At 44.5% G+C, this 19,769-nt stretch overlaps 1 protein-coding gene across 1 annotated transcript in view; it reads right to left on the bottom strand.

Annotated features, from left to right (window-relative positions):
• CLASP1 (cytoplasmic linker associated protein 1) overlaps positions 1-19,769 on the bottom strand; it is a 192,190-nt gene that overhangs the window by 161,673 nt on the left and 10,748 nt on the right. Inside the window, exon 4 of the mRNA XM_064484683.1 lies at positions 7,347-7,824. Within this exon, the coding sequence (XP_064340753.1) occupies positions 7,347-7,541 (195 nt within the window). The 5' untranslated portion in view covers positions 7,542-7,824. The remainder of the gene's footprint in view (positions 1-7,346; positions 7,825-19,769) is intronic.

Raw genomic sequence — 19,769 nt, forward strand, 5'->3', positions numbered from 1 at the left:
TTATTTTATTCTTTTTAATGGCTGAGTAGTATTCCATTGTATAAATATACCACATCTTCTTTATCCAGTCATCTGTCAGTGGACATTTAGGTTGTTTCCATGTCTTGGCTATTGCAAATAGTGCTACTATGAACACTGGGGTGCAGGTGTCTTTTTGAATTAAGGATCCCTCTGAATATATGCCCAGGAGTGGGATTGCTGGAACATATGGTAAGTCTATTTTTAGTCTTCTGAGGAATCTCCATACTGTTTTCCACAATGGCTGCACCAAACTGCATTCCCACCAGCAGTGTAGGAGGGTTCCCTTTTCTCCACAGCCTCTCCAGCATTTATCATTTGTGGACTTTTGGATGATGGCCATTCTGACTGGTGGGAGGAGATACCTCATTGTAGTTTTGATTTGCATTTCTCTGATAATTAGTGATATTGAGCATTTTTTTCATGTGCCTATTGGCCATTCATATGCCTTCATTGGAGAATTGCTTGTTTAGGTCTTCTGCCCATTTTTGAATTGGGTTGTTTTTTTTCCTTATGAAGTCATATGAGCTGTTTATATATTCTGGAATCAAGCCCTTGTCAGTCTCATCTTTTGCAAATATTTTCTCCCATTCCATAGGTTATCATTTTATTTTGCTTAAGGTTTTTCTTTGTTGTACAAAAGCCTGTAAGTTTAATTGGGTCCCACTTGTTTATTTTTGCTTTTATTTCTGTTGCTTGGGTAGACTGCTCTAGGAGGACATTGCTGATCGGCTATTTCTTTGAGGTATAATTGATATACAACACTGAATTAGTTTCAGGTGTACAACACACAGATTCGGTGTCTGTATACACTACAATGATCACCACAATAAGTCTAGTTAACATCCATCACTGCATACAGTTACAGAATTTAAGGTTTACTCTCTCACCAACTTTCAAATATGTAGCATAGTATTACTAACTTCATCCTGCCAAATGCCACATACCTCAGACTTATTTATTTTGAAGTCAGAAGCTTGTACTTTTTGACCCCTTCACCCATTTTGCTCACCCCTAGCCCCAGCCTCAGGCCCCCACCAATCTGTTCTCTACATCTGTGAGCTTGACTTGTTTTGTTCAATTCAGATTCCACATATAAGTGAAATCATACAGTGTGTATCTGCCTTCTTTTGTCTTAGTTCACTCAGCATAATGTCCTCACAGTCCATCTGTGTTACAAATGACAAGATTTCATTCACTTCTATAATGAATAATATTCCAGTGGATATGTGTGTGTAAATATCTTCTTTATCCATTCATCAGTGATGGACACTTAGGTTGCTTCCATATCTTAACTGTAAATAATGCTTCTTTGCACTGTTTTCTGAAGCTTTCCTACAGGACTATTTTCCAATATAAAGTTTAAAAAGTGTGTATTTTCATGATTCTATTAGAACCAAAAAACTGTTTTAAATACAGACCTTAAGTATTTTTTTTATTAAAGTACAAAATGAGGTACTGATGTCTCACTCAGGACCCAGTCTCCTAAAGTCATCGTTGTGAACTGTGGGGTATATTCTTACACTCTTTTCTTTCCGCTCTGCTGAATATGCTATTAATATTGTGGCAACATTATAAAAGTTTCTTCACGTCCATCAAGTGGTTCCCAGCTGTAGAATGAGGCTAATCACAGGGTTATGCAGGGCGCATCCCTCCCGGTGAAGAACAGACCTCGAGCGGTAAATGTGAGCACACAGCAGCTACCCATATCCACCTCAGGGTTAGCACCAGAATCCCACCCCTGCTGGTTCTTTCTCCTTTGCTTTGACATTCAATTTACGGTTTCTACTATTATGTGTATCCTTACTTAAATTTTAGCTTTCTGAAATAAGGCAAAGCATTAGTGAAACCCTCCTACCACAGGGGTCCTTCCACCAGTATTTACACTCTCCTTCCAAGTCCCGCCCACTGCTCTGCTCAGGGCTTTATTATCATCACAGTTCAAGGAGTCAGATCTCATTACAAAAGACCCCAGGCCTCTGTTCCAGGGTCCAGGCACGCAAACACAGGCCCACAAGAAAGTCACTTTCCACAGGCCTTGTTATCATTTGACCCAACAAACACGTATCTGCCTTGTCTAACTTCTACTGGCCACACAGTACACACCTAGCACTACTGGCCCCCATGTACCAACAACGCTATGCAGCAGGTATCATCAGCCCTGTGTTACAGGTGAGTAAAGTTACTTCCTCAACAGTTTAAGTGGAAGAGCCAGACAGGGATCCTGACTACACTCCAATGTGAATTATTTCCAGTACACTTTGCTGTCTTTGCATAAACATACACACGTATTTATAAAGAAATGCCATTAGATTACACACATTAAGGACACCACTGTTATGTCACAAGCCACATACATTTTCTTGAAATAACTTCTCCTGAGGTTGTTGGTTTTGTTTTTGCTTGCTTTGGCTTAGTACTGCTCACTGTAGCTTTCCTACTTACAAGAAAGGCACTTGTCTTTTTAAATTATACCCAGAAAAATTCACCTCTTGCAACCAACAGGCTAACCCTGCAGGGCAAAGCTGGAAAGAGTGACCAGCCCTGACTCACTCCTTGACAGCAACAGCAAGCAGACAGCCAGGAAAGAAAGAGAAGTCACTTATCTGAACCCAGTCCTCTTTCCTGGCTCTCCTCACAAGTTCACAAGGTGGGAATAACAACCTCAATGAAAGCCAAGGTTTTGGAGATAAAGGGAAATGCAAGGAACCTCCTTATCTCTCCAGACCTTCCCCTCCAACCCAGAAAGGGCTCCTCACCGGGGCAGGGGTGACTCTGTGCTCTCAAAAGAAGCTGAAGGAGAGCCTGGCCCTCCCCCAGCCTATACAGAGACCCAGAAAGGGACCGGCAGGAAGGGATGAGGCTTCTCTGCACCCTTTGCACTCATTCCCTTGGCCTCTTCACGGCCCTCTGTTCAACTCTGCTCTCCAGCCAGGCCTCTCCAACCAAGCACACTGTGTAACATTTTTGATTCTGGACATTTCAGCATTTCCAGACACTCCTAGGATGCAGCTCAACGGGTATTATTTCCTATCCTACTCTGCGCACTGTCCTCTCATCTGCCTGGCCGGTCCCTCCTTAGACACTGAAGACCTAACGGTCTAGGGCGGGGACGAGGAAGCCCTCGGGTAATCAGGAACCTAAAAATCTCAAATACAGCACCAGGATGGAATCCACACAGATCAGATCTAGACAGCCCTGGGCTGCCCAGGCACTGTCCAGACACAGTGAGGGAAGGGACGAGCCTGTCTTTCCCCAAGGGACACCCAGCCCCCAGTGCCATACCCAGCACATGGCAAGTGCTTAGTTTACTGTTGCATAAATACCTCGGTTTAAGTCCCAGAAACCTTAATTACTAGCTCATTGCCTTAAACAAGTTACTTGATTTGAGCATCTATCTCCTCATCTGTTAAACAGTATCTCATAGGGTAATAAATAGTAAGTTAAAAATGAACACACATTTAGCACAATTTCTGGTACACAGTAAAGTCCCATAACCATGGGCCACGATCATTACTCTACAATATTAAATACAAGTCCACAATCACTTCTCCAAACTCTGGCGGCCAGGTATGTTTTGGTATACAGAATTTTCATTGTAGAAAGACAAAAATAGTGCACACAGTTTCAGACAAACAGATAGGGACAGAGATATTCCCTTGAGCAGAAGCTGGGCAGCAATCCACAAACAAATATATTAACATTTTTTTCAGCAAAACACGCCCTAAGCAGTAGCCTCATATCAGTTTACTTCAGGTTCAGTGAAAAATGAAAACCCCTATGTTGTGGATTTGGGACCCACACGCGGTCCCCACCAGGATGCTGTTCCCACCGAGCCCACTGAGTGTGCGAGTGACGCCCATGACACCTTTGAGGCCTGCACTGTGTGAACGGGGGAGCCGGGAAAGTCTCGTCGATTCCCTGTGGCTGCCATGGCCAAGGGAGCAGGCTCTCACATCCCATCCCTTCTCACCTGGGGGGGGGGGGGTATGAGCAACAGGAGGTGTATCTGGAGTTGACTCCATCACCTTTCCTCTTCATCAAGTTTTAATCAAGAAAACCAGGAAGATGACACTAGATCAGTGAGGGCAGTCATATTCAAATTTTTTGGTTGTAATTTGTATTTTCAGTAACTAAGTCATCTCGAAAAGAAGCCTTATAAGCAAGAAGAGCACCTCCCACCCCCAGCCCCCACTGCTGCCCACAGTCACTACGACAACACAGAACACTTACTTCCAGCAGCACCCTGGGGGCTGAAATGCACCCCACGGTGCAGCCCTGGGTGTTCTGGCTGTAGGAGGTCGTTACCTAAATAACCAACTCCTCATCCCTGAGAGGACCCAGGAAAGTCCAAAGCCAGCTTGCGGCAGACAATCAGTGCCCACTGACCCAAAGGAGTGTGAGTGACGGAGCCAAAAAGGCAAGTTTTCCTGAAATACCACAGAAGAGGCTGCAAGAGGAAACCGCATTCCATTCAACCTAAATGATGCTCCCCACCCCCCAAATGATCCGCAAACTATAAGCCTTACTCCTCTCCCAGCTGAAGCACCACCGGTTCCCACCAGTGAAGAAAAGGTAGGTACACAATAAGCACTCAGCGCTGGTGCTGGGTCGGGCAAAACTGACCCTCCACCCGTTTATGTAAATTGAGTCTTTAACCAATACAGCCACACTCATGGATCAACATGTCTGTGGCAGCTTCCACATTATAATGGCCCAACCCAGTGGGATATCTGCAAGACCATATGGCCCTCCAAGCCTAATATATGTACCATGTGGCCTTTACAAAAGTTTGCTGACCCCTGTTCCTATGAGAGGAACACTGGCTAGGAAGTCAGAGACCTACATGTACATCCCTGCTCCGTAATCACAAGTAGAAATTACCTCATAGTTCTCGGTGCTTACAGTTACTTCATGTCTAAAATTAGGATGCTACCATCTACCTGGAAGAGGTGTTATGAAGAGTAAATGAGACATTAAATGCATACAGTATTAAATAAGCAAGAAATAGTAGCTATTGAACTGCAATCAAAACCAAATACAAATCTGTCTACCATGTTAATACATACTCAAATGTAAAAAAAAGAAAAATTCTCCAATGTAAAGTAATTCAAGCTCCAGCCAATGATGTTTTAAACAAGACCTTGTGCTGACATTCAACAACACTCCCTGTTAGGAAAACGAGTAACAATTCCAAGCACTGTTGTTTTGGGAAGCCAAAAATTTCTTCCCCTTTCTCTTCTTTTTAGTCCTTAATTTAAAAACTTTCTTTTCCAAGAAGCCAAGCTTCAAAGTATTGTTCAACATTATAGTGAATCCCTTTGATCTGTAATATGTGAAACACATCAAATAAAATCTAAAACAGAGAAGGAGGACATAGCTCAGTGGTAGAGTGCGTGCTTAGCAAGCATGAGGTACTGGGTTCAATCCCCAGTACCTCTATGTAAATAAATAACCTAATTTCCCTGCCTCCCTCCAAAAACTGGGGGAAAAAACCCTAAAATGTACCCCAGGCTCTGAATAAGAAATCTTGATCTATGATTAAGGGGGAAAACAGGTGTGGTCCCTAAAAGACAAGTCTCCAGAATTGAGCAGAGCAAAAGGACCTGCGAGCAGCCTCTCGAGTCCTGAGCCCCTCGGAGCCTGTGCAGCAAGCAGGCTCTGGGCCCCAGAGGCAGGCAGCACACAGCAAGAGCTCAGAGCATGGAGCTCGGCGAGATGAGAACCCAGATCTGCCTGCAAAGCTATCTGTATGAAGCCCTATAAGGTATCGGAGCGTCATCCAGTCACAAGGACCGGTAAGGTGACTTGTTCAAACTACACGGAAGAGGTAGCAAACCTTGTCTTCCTGTCTTTCCTTCCCACCAAGCTACCATTCTTAGAAACCACTTCATAAAAGGTCAGGTCTTAATCTCTGACTCCTTTGTGACGCTGCAACTGTTATTATTAAAAAACTACCCAGTCATCAGATTCCTCCAACGTTCCAAGTTCCGACTTCCTTCATCCACGCATCTCTCTCCTGGCGCCCACCCTACGCTGCACCACCTGCTGTGCCAGAGCCCGCCCCCAGACCCTGAGCACCTCGAAGACACAGCCAGTCTTGTGATGACTGCTAGTGTCTGAATGCCTGGGACACGTAGGCAGTGATGACTGCACACAATCTCACTGAGCCCTTACAGTGCAGCAAACTGTGGGTTACTTACTCAGCATCCAAGTTTTACCTCAGTCCCACCCCTGTCCCCACGGGAGTTTGCTACTGCTCTAGTTTCCCTCCTTCTTGTGGCCACATGCTTCCTTCAGGGGAGGCTGGAACACGAGATTAAGCATGACAGCTGAAAGCCACCACGGACACCAGTCTGTTTTTCAGCAATGCTGCGGTGGACGTGCAAAGCCATCCTGGCCACTGTGACGTAAAAAAGACCTGCTGGGGAGCTTCTGAGAAGCTGGAAGGAACAGGTATACACTTTTCTTCCCCGACACTGCCTTAACCATGTGGACTTCCCAAATGCTGAAAGGAAAGGATGCAATCTCCTTATAGTAACTGCAGGTGAGCTGACTCAGCGTTACTCTCAACCAGAAGCACCCTAACACGCAGAGTTCCGTGCAGCTGTGATTCACACACAGACAAGGTGATGTCACAGGCCTCCAAACGCAACAGGTCTGTCACCTCTCCCTGTGAAAACACCGCCCTGTCCAGCACCTGTACCTGGCACACAGGAAGCACTTACTACCTTCTGATAAATGAATAAACAGATGAATGAAATAGATAAAATTTAAGCTCAGCTTTCAAAGACAATTAGGATAAATTCTATGTCCCGTTGGTCTTTGGAACCTGAAGCATCACCTCCAGGCATCACACAAGCCACAGAAGAGTCCTTGGCAGCCCACGCTGCTTCTGGCCAGTGGTGCCTGGGCCGACTTCAAACAGTGACCCAAAGTGAAACGCCAGTTCCATCCCCCAGAGAAAACTCTTAAAGGGCCACTCACCAAGGTCTCCTGACCCATTCGCTGCAAGACACAACATTCACTTTAACTTCAAGGCTGCAAATGCCTGTAAACTCTCCAACACAAAAGCGTCTCTTTATCTATTCACTCGGCCTTCACTCAAGAGTGCTAAAGGACCAGGATTTTTTGATCTCCAACAAAAATCAAAGAAAACTCTTACTTGCTAGAGAATGAAACATCCAAAAAGCCACAAGATGACCGAGTGTCTTACTGGAAGTGAAGGAAATCATGCTGACTGCTCACAAAGGAGTTTTCTGAGGCCCAAGTGTGATCCACCAGGGCACCCCGGCCACCTCTAAGAACGCCTTCTAAAGCACGCTTACCTTGTAGTTGCTAGAGTTCACCCAAGAGGTAGCAAGTCCGTCCACAAGTTTATCTAATAAGGTCTGGTCGTGCTCAAGGTCAGCAGACCTCTGTCGGTCTGAAAAGTGGTCTATAAGTTCTTGGCCGACCTGCAGCCGTTTCCCCACGTCCTTCTGCAACACCTGTGCCAGGCAGGACTCCATGCGGAGCTCCATGGCGGAACTCGAATCCAGGTGCAGCTGAAGCTAGAGGGCAGTCAGGGTGACACCCTTGCTGTACACGTGCCCGGAGGTCGCCTCTTTGTTTGCTGTAGGTTCCTGAGAGCCCTGCGTCAAAGATGCAATCCGGGGAATGGCAGCAATGCACCATGTGTGTCTGAAGAGCAGCTGGCAGGATATTAAAAGTCCAACTTAAATAACTAGTAAGAGACGGAGAAGCGGGCGGCAGAGCGGTGTCCCACGACCGGGTCTGAAGTCCTTCATCATCCAGCAGTCCGTTCTGAAGAGTGGGAGAGGAGAAGAGCACATCAGCACAGGTAACCACACACTCTCGTGTTCTGAGACACTGAGTCCAAGATAAAGCAGTTCACGCTGCGGCATCACTTGTATTTATAGTCACAAGTGGCGTGAGAGCATGAACGCTTGGCACCATATCAGAATAACGTAATCATTATTTTTATCAGGAAGAACATCGAAGCCCAAAGCAAAGAGCCACTGAGTGTCACAGTTGGTGGGTTGATGTTTTTTTCAATTTTCCAGCTTGTAAATGTGCCAGTCAGGAGAGCAATCTTCTGCTTTAGCTAGAGTATTTATTTGTAGCTTACACTTTGCCTCCCACCAAAAAGCTAACCTCGCTGTGTCTGAATCATGTAGGCTCTGGAGCTCTCTGCCTTACTCTCAGGGTCCTCAAGAACCCCGTGCCGAAAGTGAGGCGGGCCCACAGAGACACCCCTGACCAAGGTGGCGTCGGGTAACGGTAACCAAAGTCAAAGGCAGCACTGACATCAAGCTTCCCGAGCAGCGGCTGCACAACAGGATGAGGGGGCAGGGGTCCCTGCCGCCTCCTCCAAAGAAAGGAGTGACAGAGGGAGAAAAGGAACCAGGCTCACACTCTGCTCAGTGACACAGGTTCTCCACTGACAACAGCACCACTTGGGCTGGCTGTTCTGTTACAAAACCAGGAGGCCTTAAAATCATGTCTGTGGCAGCGCAAAACATAAGACATGGGAGAACTGAAACCACTTTCATCACACAAATCCAACAGGCCGATCGCTCCACCTACAGCTGCCGGAGCAACCGCACACATCTGTCTTTTCCATTTCTTATCTCAATTCCTTTCATGCTGACCCAAGAAGACTCACAGAATACCTGTCTTCAAGATGCCGCACCTCCATGACATCGTACTAAACAGAAATAGTCCTCACGCCAACAGGAAATCTGAACTCCTGAGTCAACCAAGATTATAATTCAGTGCAGGGTAGCTCTTCATCTAAGCACAGCAGTTCTCTGCCCTTCTAGCACCACCCCACCACCCTCCACATGACAGTGCCACGCTCCTCCCAAGTTCTAATGAGAGACTTCTGACCCCACGTCAGTCAAGTCCCTCAGAAGGGAACCTTCCTTCAAAGTCCTGGCACATGGCCACCCTGCTCCACTCCCCCTCCAGGACAGCGACCACTGACCACTCACCAGCTCACGCAGCTGCTCCTTCTTGTGTGGGAGTGAGATCTGCTTTCCAGTCATTTCCATACCCTGGAGCTAGCCCCTCCCTCATGAGAAAGACCCTCAAACACACAAAAGCAGCTATCACCCTTCACTTCAAATTTTAGTCCAAACAAAATATCCCAGGGTCTTAATCAGGGCCTCTGCCTGGATAAGGAAGGTGCCAGTGATACAGGAAAACCAGAGGACCAACAGAACCTTTTCCTTCTGGGCCCAATAGTAGCCCAAGAAGCAGATGAACAATATCCAGCTGTAGTAGATTAAAAATGGCCACCAACTCTTTGCTTCTCCGCCCCCACCAAGGTAGGGTCTCAGTTCCCAACCCCCAAGAAATCAGCCATGGCAGAAGCCTGGCTCCTGGAGTGCTGGCCTGGGCCACACCACTGTTGGGGAGCTGATGGTGCACCCTGGATGTGACACGAGAGGCTGCCGCACGCAAGACGTGTGCGTGGACCCACCGGGGTCCACTCACCCTCTCACATCCAAGGAGACAGTGGAAAACCACCTAGTAAAACCACAGGAGTATGAAAAACAATTCACTGTTGCTCGAAGCCACCAGGTTGGTGGTGGTTTGTTCCACACTGAGAGGTAACTGACCCACTCCTTCCCTAAGCACCGATAGTCCATTCTCAGGGAGGAGAACCCACACCCTTTATTCCTTCAAGTCCACACTAATCTGTGATGGTGGTAACAACGCCACTTCCAAGCATCACCACGTGGTGCCCGGTTCTATGTTAAATGATCCACATACACATCTCTAATTCCCCAAGCAACTCTGTAGAGTCGCTGTTGATGTGCCCAGCGGACAGAGGACAAGCTGAGGTAACGAGAAAGTTGCCCGGCCAAGACGTTTACCCTCCCCACCTCCAACCCTCGTGAGTACCAGGCCGGCCTAGTTCTGTTCTGACTCAGGGAAAGGAGGTCAGACTTCATGCTTAGCTAAGAACGACTTCAGACAGTAACATAATTATACAAAGCCTTCAGAAAACTCGGAAAATAAACAAACAGGAGGAGGAAGCGGAGGGGCACTTGGGGGACTTGGAGAAGGAAGAGGAAGGCTTGGAGGAGGAACAGGAGTAAACCTCTTCCCTCCACCCACATCCTGCCCAGGTCCCCTCCTGGGGGGTGGGGGGTGACATGGACACTGAGGCCTGAGGTCCCCTGGAGCCTGTGGCCACGGAGTGTACCTGTAGCTGAGCCAAATGCAAGCCAGGTCTGCGGTGAGCGAGCAGTACTGGACGGCGCTGGGCCACAGGACACACAGGACTCAGTCCTCCCAGGAGCCTCCCACCCTCCTGGGAGCCAGTCCCCAGAGGGGCCCACACCCAGAGCCACCTGATGGTAGGGTGATGTCAGAAGTCACTCAGAATGGAATGCTAGTTCGTAGTTTAAAAAAAAGTTCAACTTCCACATATTTTGCCAAAATAATAAAAGAAATGTAAAAATGACAGAAAGGAAAAGGCAGGTGAGGTTCGAGTAGCCAAGCACCTTTTCTCTCCTCATTTACGTGGGGTAAATTCTTCTTCTTAAGTGCTCTCTTTTAGCAAAATTCACTATGAAAGCTACAGGGCACACTAAATGTTACTGTATCAGTCACCTGGAAAAAGGGCACATTTCCAGTATTTCTGGAAAACGCCCCACTGCTCTCAAACTTTGTCAGGCCCTTCCATCGCTCCCTGCCACCTGGACCTGGTCTCTAGGACAAAGCAACAGTAGGTCGAGATGATGGTCCTTCGGCCACTCTCCTTCATAGCACGCTGGAAGGCAGAAGTTAGCAGAGTGACCTTCACCAGAAGGACAGCCCGACCCTGCTGCAGGCCCACAGAAGGGAACTGAAAGTGCCAGGTCCCAGGAGAATGAAGAGACTCACAGTAAGAAGCCTGATGTAACCCATGCACAGAAGACGGCCTCAGTACCGACTCCGCCACTTAAGTGGAAACAGGGAAGATGTAGGCTCCACTTACAGCAAACAAGATTAAAGGTGGGAAGGGCTTGCACAGGGCATCTTTAAAAACAGCTCCTCTCTCCCCTTACGTATGGCAACTCCTCCAGGACACCTGGGTACACAGCCACAGAGTGCTGACGACCGAGGACGGGGCAGAGAACGGAACCCATTGTAAGCGCTGAACTTCTCAGTCTACTCCACAAGACAAGGTAAAAGGAGGACCTAAAAGTAGGTCTTAGGGACTGAAAATAACAGTGAGTGAACATTTCTTATATGTCTACGGACGGCTGGGCTCGGCTGGGGGGTCCTTCCGCTCATCTCACCTGGGATCATGCACACAGCTGTCACCTGCCAGCCCGACTGGGGCTGAATACGCCACCACTTCTGCGGTGGCAGCACTTGCACATCTGAGGCGCCGATGCTGCTGGTGGCTGGCCCTCCTGCCGCACGTAACCTCCGGTACTCAGTAACACTGTCTCCTACGCCTTCTGTGTGCTTGGAGCTTTCCAAGATGGCAAAGGGTCACATTAAAGGGCCTCTCAAAGCCTGGGATCCAGAACTTGCAAATCACTTCAGCCACATTCTTCTGGTCCAAGCAAATCACGAGATTAAAGCCAGCCCAGATTAACAGCGTGAGGAAATGGATCCTACCAATTACTAGGAGCCCCAACATATTGTAGCCATGTGTTTCCACCTAACATTTATGTATACAATGGGTATTTGTAGAGTGAAGAGATGGAATGAGTAAATATATTTGTATTCTGTTTATCCATTATCTCAATTACTTTTAGTTACTCATCTTTTATCACATCTTACCACAAAAGATACAAAAGAAATAACTAAACTCTATGACTTGACTTGAAAATGCTGCCAGTTTTCTTGGAGAGAGTAAGATACACATACTCGCAGAAGCTTGTTAGTGTAAGAACGATACACAAACACGGGACGTACAACCAGTAGGCTTCACAGGGAGAACGCTGACCATGACAAACGAGTACTATGAGTAAGTACCGCAGGAATTCAGAGACAGGATGGAGCAGGGAGGCCTGCAATGACCAAGTCAAAACTATTCAGACGAGACGCAGTCTGAGCTATGCCCTGAAATGTGCACAGTGCAGTGCTGTGTTCCCAGCAGACAGACAGGACGTGCACACAGGGAAGCAGAGGAGGGCAGGGGGCTTGTGAGTGGCTGAGGGAAGAGGGGGGGTAGAGGCAGAGCGGCCGGGAGCCTTGGGAGGCAGGTCAGCATTATCGCTCCCACTCTGAAGCTCAGGTAGGTCAGGCTAAAGAAACAAAAAACCCACCCTGCCCAAGATTTTAAAGCTAATAACTTGTCAGACAATAACTGAAAACCAAACCCGCCTGGCCCCCAGGTCTGTGTCCTTTCCAGTGGACTGCAATACTATGCTACGGCCACACTGAAAGTCCAAGGCATGGGCACTTGATAACTGAGACAGGAAAATCTCACGGAGCTGCAGCATGCGGGGCATGAGAAGCAGAGGGTTAAGACACAAGGAAGAAAATCACAAAGGACTCAGGCAGTCTTCATAAAATCACACTCCGTATCGTGGCCTCGAGAACACAATTCAAATAGCCACATCACAAATCTCCCCAGAAGATATGTAGAAAGCAGGCGTAATACGTTACCAGCCAACTTTGAAAGCAGGAAACCAGCAGAGCTTATTCAGCCTGAGTCAAAAGGAGTAGGATTCTATCACTAAGACACATTTTTTTTTGCATTGTAATGGTTTCTGTAATTATGGTCTGGTCTGAAAATTTAAAATGATGCCCCACCAGCCCAAGTCTGCTCCTCCTCTATCTCTTTCCCTGTTCATCCCACTTCTCTCTCCTCTCCCGCAGCCCCTCACTGGTAATTCACCCTGTGAGCCAACGGGTCCTGGGTCTTCAACAGGACAAACACTGTGCTAGGCTAAGTCCTGGGAGTCAGACTTAAGACCTGGCCCAGGCTGAGGAGATCACTGTCCGGAAGGAGGAAAGGGCAGAAACGCACACAGTTGTGATGGCACTGGGACAAGGGCTGGCTGGGGCTGGGAGAAGGCGTGGCTGGGGGGAGGGGGATAAGATGCAGCTGGAGGGCACTCAACTGGGACTTTTGGGAGAGACAGGGCACCACGTACAACCCCAGCTTCCCCCCAGCCTGCAGGTCACCCCTCACTCACTGCAGACACAGCCTCCAGCCTCCCAGTCGCCTCCCCTGCCCGTTCTCCTTTAGTGAAAACTTCAGCTTCAACACCCCCGGCTGAGCTCTGCCCTCTCAGTCCACCTGTCTCTCCGTTCCCTGACACATCCCGCAGTCACAACTTCCCATCCTCCCAGCTCTTCTGTTCAAACATGTTGCCCTAAACTCCTGACTCCAAAACCCCTTCCCCACTTCACTTTCCTTTTAGTCTGGATTAAATTTCACAGGGGTGTTACATCATTAATTGTTAGAGAAACACAAATCAAAACTATTGATATCCCCTCACCCCAGTCAGAATGGCCCTCATTAAAAAAAGCCACATATGATAAATGCTGGAGAGGGCACGGAGAAAAGGATACCCTCCTACACTGCTGGTGGGAGTACAAATTGGTGCAACTATTACGGAGGACAGTATGGAGGTTCCTTAAAAAACTGAAACCAGACTTACCCTATGATCCAGCAATCCCACTCCTGGGCGTATATCCGGAGAAAAATATATTTTGAAAAGACACATGCACCCCAATGTTCACAGCAGCACTATTTACAGTAGCCAAACATGGAAACAACCCAAATGTGCATCAACAGATGACTGAATAAAGAAGCTGTACTCTATTTATATAATGGAATACTACTTAGGCCAAAAAAAGAATGAAAATGCCATTTGCAGCAACACTGGAGATTATCATTCTAAATGAAGCCAGAAAGAGAAAGAAAAATACCATATGATTATCACTTACACGTGGAATGTAAAAAAAAAAGACACAAATGAACTTATCTACAAAACAGAAAGATTCACAGACACAGAGGCCAAACTTATGGTTACCAGAGGGGAAAGGGGGTGGGGACAGGATAAATCAGAAGTTTGAAATTTGCACCTCTTGGGGAGTGATGGAAATGTTAGCTATCTTGATTGTGGTTGTGGTTTCATGGGTATACATCTATCAAAATCCACAAAACTGTACATCTGAAATGTATAGTTTACTGTACAGAGATCATACCACAATAAAGGTATTTAAAAAAAAAAAAAAGGACCATAAATGACAAACGAAGGCCAGTGCCCAGGAGTGTTTTCCAGAGGCCTTTGTCTTTGAATATCTAACAATTTCGGTGGGAGCTAAAACATGGTTATCTTCCTAATGTTGATAATCTTTCTTCATCTTCATGGTTCAAGCAAGAGCAAAAGACATCACAGGGAGACCTCAAATTTCTAGACAGTATTCACCCTTAGTCACAGCAGTAGAGATCTCACATTTCTTGGTATCAAAGTATATTACAAACTACAGTAATCAAGTGTTGTACTGCCACAGTGACAGATACAAAGGCCAGTGGAGCAGAGCAGAGGGCTCAGGGATAAACCCTTGCCTATATGGTCAAATAATTTTTGATAAGAGTGCCAAGATCATTCAATGGGGAGAGAACAGTTTTTTCAACAAATGGTACTGGGAAAACTGGACAGTCACATGCAAGAGAATGAAGTTGGACCCGCACTTAACGCCATATACAAAATTAACTCAGAGCAAGTCAAAGACCTAGGCATAAGAGCTAAAACCATAAAATTCTTAGGGGAAAAAAAAAACACGGGGAAAATCTTCATGGCACTGGATTTTGCAATGATTTCTTGGATTTGGCAGTAATTTACTGAACATGACACTAAAAGCACAGGCTACAAAAGGAAGAATAGATAAGGGAGACTTCATCAAAATTAAAAACTTTCATGCATCAAAGAATACTATCAACAGAGTGAAAAGGCAACCCATGGAATAGGAGAACATCTCTGCAAATCATTTATCTAGTAAGAGACTGATATCCAGAATATATGAAGAACATCTACAACTCAAAATACAAAACAAAAACCCTCACGCACCGACTTAAAAATGGGCAAAGAACTTAAATATATTTCTCCAGAGAAACCGTACAAATGACCAATAAGTGTATGAAAAGATGCTCAAGACTGCTTATCATTAAGGAAATGCAAATCAAAACCACAGTGAGATATCACCTCATACCCATTAGGATGGCTGTTATCAAAAGAAAAATAGCCCATATGTGGAAAAATTAGAGGAAAAAACAGAGTATTTTTTTAGAGAGCTTCATTTACAGTTTCATTGTCCTGATAGAATAGCTATTTTCCCTGTTTGTTTACTAAACTAATGGAAAACACATCACTAAACCTGAACAACCCCTTATATAACTTTTAGTAACAGCATTATAGAGATATAATTCACTACCATTACAGCTACCCTTTTAAAGGATATGTAATACAGCAGTTTTTAGTATATTCACAAAGCTGTGTAATCACCACCACTATTTAATCCTGGAACAATTCTATCACCCCAAAATGAAATCTCGTACTTTTATAGGTTCACTTTATTTTTTTATTTTGTGCATTATGATGTGGGTTTTTTTTTTTGCAGGGGGGGTAGTTAGGTTTATTTATTTACTGGAGGTACTGGGGATTGACCCCAGGACCTTATTGTGCATGCTGAGCACACGCTCTCCCCCTGAGCTATACCCTCCCCCCAGTACTCCATACCCTTTAGCAGTAACTTTCCAACTCCCTTCCTAAAACAATGAAAACCATGAACAGATTTGTCTACTCTGGACTTTTCATATAAACGGAGTCATAAATATGTGGTCTTTCATGCCTGGCTTCTTTCACTTAGCATACTATTTTCAAAGTTTATCCATCTTATACCATGTATCGGTATTTTATACCTTTTTATGGCTGAATAATACTCCATTGTACAGTTAGCTATACCACATTTTGTTCACGGTACCCATTTTGCTGATGGGTATTTGGGCTGTTTCTACCTTCTGGCTATTACACATAATGCTATGAACATTCCTGAACAAGTTCTGTATGAACAGATTTTCCACTTTTTTTTGATATACAAGTAGAAGTGTTGACTAGAATACAGGACATGGTAACTCTATGTTTAACTTTCCAAAGTACTGCCAATGTATTTTCCAAAGTGGCTACCCCATTTTACATTCCCAATACTTGGACAGTAAGTAGCAGTAATCTTAATGATGATAATCTTTTCTATTGTAACCATCCAAGACGGTATGCAGTGGCATCTCAAGGAGGTTTTGCTGTGCATTTAAGGACTAAGGATGCTGTTGAGTTTCTTTGCAACGACTTGTTGGCTATTCGGACAACTCCTTTGAAGAAATGTCGAATCAAACTCTTTGCTTATTTTTTTAATTGGATTGTCTTTTTAATTTTTATTTTAAGAGTTTTTCTTATTCTGAATAAAAGTCCTTTATTGGATATATGACTTGTAAATATCTTCTCTCATTCTGTGGGGTGTGCTTTCATTTTTTCGATGATGTTCTATAGATGTCTGTCCCCTAATGATTTAAGACTCTATCTGCATCTAGACCACACATTTAGACCACACTTAAGAAAAAAACTATCAATTACCTAAATCTTAAAGTTTTCATATTATCTCCCACTTTTTATACTGACTACTTATTCCACATACATAATTATACATATATATATACACACACATAAAAATCAGGTCTCCCCTTGAAAAATACTAATATCAGTTTCTAGCATCATATTAAGTGTTGGTTTCTAAGAGTGAAACCTACTAAAAAGATAAGCAGAAAAGAGCATATATGCCCACATGAGAACAGGTTTCTGAAACATGAAATCTCCAAATTTAGGTGAACAAGAGAAGAGAACATCTGATACGTCATTTGATAGCCTGACAGCTGACATAGCCATCCCAAATTTCCCAAGGGAGCTGGGTTACACCCAGTTGGAAAAAAAGAAAACCCTATTAAGTACCGGTTATTCAATGTGAAGACAGAAGGTGTAAAAAGCCTTGGGATATAAAAGCTGGGAGAGTTTTTCTGTTCCTGAATAGAGAAGTCAAGCTATAACAAAGTAAAGCAGTGGAGTTTACAGTTGGGGTTTCATTTCAGCAATTTAAAGTAAGCACAGGTACTTCACATCTGAAACAGCATTTCCAGCTCACTAAGCAATCACACAAACGCTGCCTTCTTCATTTCCCCACAAAGCCTCTGGAAGACTGTTACTGTCTTGCCTGTTCGATGGATTCAGAAGCAAAGTAACTTTCAGGGTCACATGGCAAGAACGAAACAGAATCATTATTTGAACCTGGGGTTCTAACTCCAAATGTGGGGCTATTTCCACCATGTCATAGCCAAGAATACACAAAGGCCTCTGAGTACTTTAGCCCTGTGTACATATAATTTAGGAAAAAGACCTACAAAGGAAGGACATAGCCACACAGTTGAGAAAGGAAGAGCCTGAATGGGGAGGAGCAGCAAGCCTCCGTAAGTGGAGAACAAATGGAGAAGGAGAACCGTGCACATGCCCACAAGTCAAATGAGAACAGCAATCTTTAGTTCAGAGCTTCGGTATTTCCCACAGATGCCAAAGGCATGACCAAATATAAGAAATGAGACAGAAAAAAGAGTGATATGTAACATGGGGGAAAATAGGTAAAGGGTGAACAGAAACTCCATACTATTTTTGCAACACTTGTGACTCTATAATTATTCCAATGAGAAGAAACAAGTGAAAAGATGCACAGGAGGTGGACAGGCCCTTGGTTGTACTTCCTAAGTTCACTGAACACCCAGTGTGCCAGCCCATCTGCCAGACAGCACCCTCAGTGAGCTCCAGATCCACGGGGGTGGAAAGACACACGGACCATCTATTCCAACACAGTGTATCAAGGTGCCTTCCTGTCTGGTGAGCTACTTGTCTGGTGACTCTTAAGCAGATGGAGAAAAAGGCAAGAGCACAACAGTGAAACAAATGTCAGGGCACCAGAGGGGAAGCCGTCTGAGGTGTGCACTGGCGTGAAAACGCACACTCTGCTTACTGTCACGTCCCTCGCTTCCCTTCCTTGCTCTAGCAAGACTCATACAAATGCTGAGGAACTAGGAAACCTATAGTCACAGAGCCCTCAAAGATAAGGAGTCCAGTGCTTGCTGAAGGAAGAAAACCAAAATGAGGGCTTTAGGGATCATTTACTCATTGACAAATCAGATCTTATTAGGACTGGCTACAAGTCCTCTCAGTGCCACACAGTGGGCTGGCAGAGGAAAATACTTCATAGCATCAGCTGAGCAATGACAAAGACTCTGAAAACACAACGTTACACACTGCTTCCTACCCACACCCATTCAATCACACGTAAAGCATACAGACTTTAAATCTGTACTTTACGAAGTGTACACCCAATAGCTAGGGAAAAGCCGCTATGTTTCTCAGATCAACAATAACAGAACACTGCTGTTACTAAAATGATGTTTTTATATTCATGTTTTATAGATTCTGGTAAAAACTCCAAAAGAAAAGCACAAGAAGAGATCCACGCCGGGGCTATGTTAGTACATACTGAACTGTACATACAGATGCTCAAAGCAAGCAAAGTGAGCCGTGACTGCCTCAATGTGTGCCCAACATTGACTGTTCCTATTCATCACTACCGTGGTTTTCTTTACAGTACCAAAAAACCCTAACACTCACTCTAATCCTACATTTAAGAATGTAAGTGAATATAATCAAATACACATTTTAATACTGCTGATGAGAATAAAGTTCATAACTACCTAGGACAAGTTGGAAACATCTATCAAGAACTCTTAAATATACACTTTGACCCAACAGGTCCAAATCTAAGAATTCATCTAAGGAAATCATCTGTCAAGTACACTAGAATGTATAAAGTTGTTCACTGTAGCTGTTTGTGAAAAAATTTTTAATGAAACTAAATGTTCAAGAACAGGGAATTAGGAAAGAAATTACAGTACATCCAAGCCACATACCATGCAGTCACTGAAAGCCAAAGTAAAAATATATTCTTACTGGCCTGGAAAAAAAAATCTACCATCAGCTTAGTGAAAAAAAGCAAACTAGAAAACAGTATTCAAAATGTCCTTTTTGTTTATAAAATAAAAAATAGTCACATATTCTTCATGCATAGAAAAAATATGGGGAGAAATAAACCAAAACAGTAACATTCTATTTTCCGCAATGAAAATGTACTATTTATATAATTTTTAGAAATACATGTCAAAAATAGCAGTGGTGCCAACAGAAAAACGCTGCAAGCCTTCCAGATTATCTGGAAGACCACTTAAGAACAAGACACAGCAGTCGCCTCTGGAAATGGGGTGTGGAGGAAAGATAAAGAGAATAGAGGAAGACACATTTCACTCTCTATTCTTGTATACTTTTTAAACCATGTACACAGTATCTATTCAAAGGAAATATAAATTTTAAAACGTTTTAAAAAATGTTAATATTCTTTCTAGCAGCATAAGCATACTGTATTCAATAAACAGCAGAAAGTTACCTGTAAATTCAAATACAACTGTAATCCTGAAACCATAGGCAACATCAAAGAATTGAAAAAAGTTGAAAAAGCCAGTTACTCAACGAATTGTCCATTTATAGTATACTCATCTCTAGAAAGCAGCATTGGTACTACCACCAGGGAAACAAAGAGTAGTTCTAAACCCCCTTCAGCCATCAAATTCTTGCAAAGCCAAAAACAGAAAAACAAGTTAACGAGAAGACAAGAGCTCAATT

The sequence above is a fragment of the Camelus dromedarius genome, chromosome 4 (assembly GCF_036321535.1).
Source record: "Camelus dromedarius isolate mCamDro1 chromosome 4, mCamDro1.pat, whole genome shotgun sequence".
NCBI lineage: Eukaryota > Metazoa > Chordata > Mammalia > Artiodactyla > Camelidae > Camelus > Camelus dromedarius.